The sequence below is a fragment of the Eurytemora carolleeae genome, unplaced genomic scaffold (genome assembly GCF_000591075.1).
Source record: "Eurytemora carolleeae unplaced genomic scaffold, Eaff_2.0 scaffold454, whole genome shotgun sequence".
NCBI lineage: Eukaryota > Metazoa > Arthropoda > Copepoda > Calanoida > Temoridae > Eurytemora > Eurytemora carolleeae.
Genome location: NW_019396451.1, coordinates 1 through 5,665, shown reverse-complemented (window position 1 = coordinate 5,665; position 5,665 = coordinate 1). Strand labels below are relative to the sequence as shown.

At 29.8% G+C, this 5,665-nt stretch overlaps 1 protein-coding gene across 1 annotated transcript; it reads left to right on the top strand.

The window, feature by feature from the left end:
• Positions 1 to 780: 780 nt before the first annotated feature.
• Positions 781 to 2,704, top strand: LOC111703544 (excitatory amino acid transporter 3; the record flags this gene model as incomplete). The annotated part of the gene is given in 5 exon segments (XM_023475508.1): positions 781 to 884; positions 1,368 to 1,510; positions 2,004 to 2,058; positions 2,120 to 2,217; positions 2,636 to 2,704. Coding segments are annotated over 4 exon segments (307 nt in total), but the record flags the coding sequence as incomplete, so codon positions are not given.
• Between the last annotated feature and the right edge of the window lie 2,961 nt (positions 2,705 to 5,665).

The following is a 5,665-nucleotide window of genomic DNA, read 5'->3' as shown; positions in this document are numbered from 1 at the left end:
TACAAATGTGGCGAAAGATAATCAATGACTATAAGTTGTACTTTGAATGATTTGTTTAAAATCAAATTGATTTTTTTACGGTCTAAGTCGTATGTTGCAATTTTCTCAATTTGTATGGACGCTAAGTTATTCGGTATCAGACGTCTTTAACAATTTTCTCCTTATAGACGAAACAGATAGAAGTAAGATTAGTAGCGATCAAAAGCGTTTTTTTATCGCATTAAGCCTATACCCCCTTTCGTTTTTCAAATGAATGTACAGGGTTACACACAAAGAATTATACTGTAAAGACGATCTGAAGGTCTTTAGATATGACTATTCCAAGGTTGAATTAAGTCTTCTGTCCTGACTATAGTCATTTTATGGTATATTTAATGATTTAAAAAAAACTTTACTAGATTGAAGTTGCGGGAAACCATAAACATAAGGAAACAGACAATATAAAGTCCGTACAGTCGTCTCTGAAGTCTCATCCTATGTGGGTAACCCTGTATGATAAAAGAAAAAATATATATTAGAAGCAATTGTTACACTGACATGCATGTTTAGAAAGTGAATGATTTAAAATCCGATTATAACATTTAAAATACCATGAATTTGTATAGGCCTAATTAAAAATGTGCGTGGATTAAAAATAGAAAAATGTAAATAAGTTTGGATAAGGCCAATTTTTGCAATATGGATGTTGGAATAATAAAGCTGAAATATCTATAATAACAAATATTAGAAATCTTTATTTATTATTTTCATCCTCGGAATCCGTGAAAAAAAAACTCATAAATCCGCAAAATTATTCTCAAAATGGATTCCACGTCGGCAAAACATATTAATGATTAGTCTGAAAATGTTGCATTCAAACAAATTTATTATGTAATCTATTTTAGGTAATGTTTTTATTACGATTCATTTATTATTATTCAGTCTGTTAATGTATTTGGGTTAAAGTGTATACTATGAAACTGTACTATTGTACACAATATTTACATTTTCTATCTTAGAAACCCATTCTAAAAGTCGAAAGTAAAAACTAAGAAAATAAGACAAGACTCAGTCAATTCCTTTTGCTCCTTGTTCTTTCTTCTTACGTTTTCATTTAAAGGTTTCTCAAATCTATGTGGCTATTAAGATATTGGAAAAATGTACAAAATTAGATAATTTCTTTTGTGAGTTTAAAAGTTGATCAAAAAGCTGTGTATAACAAATTCTGTTTTTAATGGCTAAAAGAACGTGATTTTTATAATGTTTATTCAGGCTCCCTATGTATTATACTATGCAAACATTGCCTTGTAATTAGTTGTTTTACTCTTTTGATAATTGCATTTTATAACACTTGTTAAAGAAACAGCTGATATTTTTTTTTGTTTCAGACATCTAGAAATTTGAACAGTTTTGAGACCGGTTCAGTTGCAACGCAGCTGTGAAAAAATGAAAGCGAATTTTCGCAAAAATTGTCTTCAGATTTTCAAATCAAACGCGCTTACATTGGCAACCCTTGCTGGAGTAATAGGAGGTACAACCAGATGTTTTTTTTTGGTTTTTGGGCTGACATTTCTTAAGTGTTTATAAAAATATAGAATTTATTTTATTACTAGCTCTTTTCAAACATGGGGTCAATGGGATAAGTTTACACAAAAATGATAAGGTTCTTAAGACGACTGACCGATTTTTTTTTATAAATTTCATATGGAACGTGCAAGGGATACTTTCAAAATGTTTATTTTGAGTGAAAAGTCGTTCTAAAACTTTCACATTGCATTAGATCTTATAAAAAAGCTTTCAATTTATATATCCGATAATGTTCTGAGGACCATTTTTGAATTCCAAAAATGCTGTTCATAGAAGTTTCTTTTTCCTGGCACCATTCTGCCTGTTTGGTGGGAAAGATATATGTCTGGGGTCCAAAAAGTACGAATTTTAATATAAAGATTTCAGTTACGAAAACATGGGGGAATTAAGATGGTTGAAAAAATTTAAAAATATCCAATTTTATTTTCCTTTCTCAGGTATTGTACTTGGAGCCTGTTTGAAAGCAAGCAGAGAGGAAAAATGGACGTCAAGGTCAAAAAAATATATTTTTAAACAAAAAAAAATTAAGATTTTTACGATGCTTTATTTTTAGAGAGGTTATGTATATCGGGTACATCGGGCAAATTTTTCTGAATATGCTTAAATGTGTAATCATCCCTCTTATTATACCATCATTAATAGCTTCAGTAGGTAATATAATAAATACATTCATTTATTAATTAGTTTTTGTAGAACATTAGCCTTTAAAACTCAGATCTTCTAAAACCTATATATTCGCAACCCCTTAAGCTAGTCATAAATCCTTGATATTTTAACCTCAGGTTGCAATAATATAAGGATTATAAATTAACAGCATGTCAAGAATAACAAGTTCTATTTTATCTTTTTTATTTTATAACATCAATTTTAGATTGACTAAACATTTGATTGTTGTATTTGATAATTGCAAAAATCAATTTGTTTATTAGATTTAAATATAAATTCATTCTCTTATTTAAAGCCTTTTCTGTTTTCCTTTTTTTTCTCTAAACAAAGTGTAGAAAGGCTGAATTTGTGTTTTTTAAAAAGCTTTGTTAAGATTTATTGCCAAATTGTAATTTTATTTTAGGTGGCTTGGATTTATCTCTTTCTAAAATGATTGGATTGAGAGCAATTGTTTATTATCTAACTACAACAGGTAGTCTTGTCTGTCTTGTTTGTCTTTTCTGTCTTATCTGTCTTGTCACTCTTATCTGTCTTGTCTGTCTTGTCTGTCTTGTCTGTCTTGTCTGTCTTGTCTGTCTTGTCTGTCTTGTCTGTCTTGTCTGTCTTGTCTGTCTTGTCTGTCTTGTCTGTCTTGTCTGTCTCTTCTGTCTTGTCTGTCTTGTCTGTCTTGTATATCCAAAAGTTTACCAAATCGCATAGTTTCCTTTATTTTGATCTTGATCCGCTGAACAGAATACAGACAGATAGATAGATAGTGTATACATATATGTAAACCAAATAGATATAGTTTGTATTTATGATAGATAGATAGATATAGTTAGTATTTATGATAGATAGATAGATTGTATTTAGATAAAGTAGAAAGGATTTGTATAAGCTAGGATTACTGCAGTGAGTATACATACAAACCTTGCTGTACACTGTTCAGGGGGGAAAAGTTTGAAAACTAATAGGATCAGAAACTGATTACCCGCCTGAAAATCTAATTTTCTCATCCCTATATCTTTTTAACCTGATGGTGTAACTCTTTAGTATGAAGTGCATAAACAGTTTACTTATAAGGACTGTAAGCATAATTTCAAATGACTCTCCGTGCAAATATGGCAATGCTCGATTTACAATGGTACTCTATAAATCTTTGCCTTGTTAAGTATGAATTAGATATCCATGTTTTTTAACGGCTTATTTTCATTAGAGATTTCCCTGCAAAAGTGACTTGTACATTTCTTGTTAATAAGAAGCAATGGAGAAATTACTAGAATACAATTGTATAGACGGAGAAAACGATGTTATATTCCACATTTTTGATCAGATAAAGGTTTTAAGGATACCATTTTAAATGGGACAATGTCATCTTTGCACGGAGGGTCACTTGAAATTGTGCCCCTTTACTTTTCTGACAAAATTTACTTCTATAATCAGAAATATGATTTTACATTTATCATGTTTCAGGAGGAAAATAAACATGTTTGTGGATATGCAAAAACACTTGTACTTTGTTAGTTCACAAAATAAATATAGTAAAATACAAATATCAACATTTGCACATATTTTCCTGTACAAAATGAGGTGCCGGCCAGGTTAAAGTGAATCAGAAGAAATTTTACATAGTTCAACATACAAATCATATTAAATTTTATTTTAGATTGAAATCTTTACTGTTTTCTTCTCTTTTTTTGAAGAGTTTAAGCAATACAAAATTTGAATTTCAACAATGCAACTAAATAATTTTTCTTTTCTCATACACTCCGGGCTGTAGTAAATTTAAATTCGAACAGGACCTGCCCAGTTCATACCGGCCTGCCAGATAACAGTGTGTATTGACCCGATCCTATGCTAGCCCGGTTCCATATTCTGTACAGTATGTCGCCCTAACCAGACTACCATACGACAGGGGTCAATTTTCTTGGCATAGTCCCGTTGGAGGGCTAACCATGACAACTCCCATGGCGCGTTCAGACTTTTTACAGTACCCGGCCTAATCCTAGGCCTATATGACCGACCCCACTGGCTTAGTCCACAGTGCATACGTATGGGTAAAAATAACTAGTAGAGCTACGGAGGTTGTAGTAATTTGTCTTTTCCCTCTGTCAAGTGAAGTGTGTCAAAAAGTAAAAAACAAAAGTTTCAAATCAACGGCAAGAAAATACATATTCTAGAATTTCGAACTTTTTCCCACTGGATAATCTGACTGTGGGAGGGCCCTAGATTGATCTCTAAAGCTGCAAAAATTTAAATCTATTTTATTTTAGATAAAATTCTAAATTTGTTTTACAAAATAAACTTTTTATAATTTCTGTAGCAATAGTATTTGTTAAGTGTTTCCTAAATATATCAAATAGTATTTGTTAAGTATTTCCTAAATATATCAAATAGTATTTGTTAAGTATTTCCTAAATATATCAAATAGTATTTGTTAAATATTTCCTAAATATATCAAATAGTATTTGTTAAGTATTTCCTAAATATATCAAATAGTATTTGTTAAGTATTTCCTAAATATATCAAATAGTATTTGTTAAGTATTTCCTAAATATATCAAATAGTATTTGTTAAGTATTTCCTAAAAATATCAAATTAATTTTGGTCAAAAATTTAACCGTTTCGTTCTTTGTATAAACATACATATTTTTTTCTCTTAACTATCTATGTATTTGGTTTCAGCCTGTCTGTACTTTGTATGTTTGTTTCCAATAAACGTCAACCGCCAAGGGAAGATTGAAAAATAGTGCCTGCAAAAATAATCTATACCTTTTTTGAAAAATCCACCAATTATTTTATTTTTTGAAATACAACAAAATTAAATTCTATGATTTAAATTTAACACTAAATGCCTTAATTTGGTTTTATTTATTTTTATTCCCACGGTATGTTAATATTGAAAAGATAATAAAAACTAGACCGGACGTATTATTAGATTAGATTATCGTTTTAGTCTTATTATTTTTATTATTTTAAATACCATTCTGATAATTACAATTTCATAACAAATCCTTTGTTAGATTTTTAAATATTCTATTATTAATTTCTTCATTAATCAACAGAATTAAGTTAATTTTAAGCAATTGAAACACAATCGGGGTATTTTTTTTCATGGCTAGGACATTACAGAGGAATTGATCCTGTAAATTTTTAAGCTTATTTAGGATTTTATGATAATATGATGGAATTACGTTTGTTTGTACTTTGTACGCTATACTAGCTTGGGAATTATAAACTCACTCTAAAAAAGTCCTCCAATTCAAATTATATTTTTTAAACCAAGCTAAAAGCATTCCTGTGGTTCCACCGAGTTCCCCAATCAAAAGGAGATTAATACTTAACATGAATAGATTCCACTTATTTCTTTTCTAACTAATATATTTTGCCGAAAACAGTATCATTACGATAAGCATCCCTAATCCTTCCCCCTGCTCATTTCTACACTTTTGTT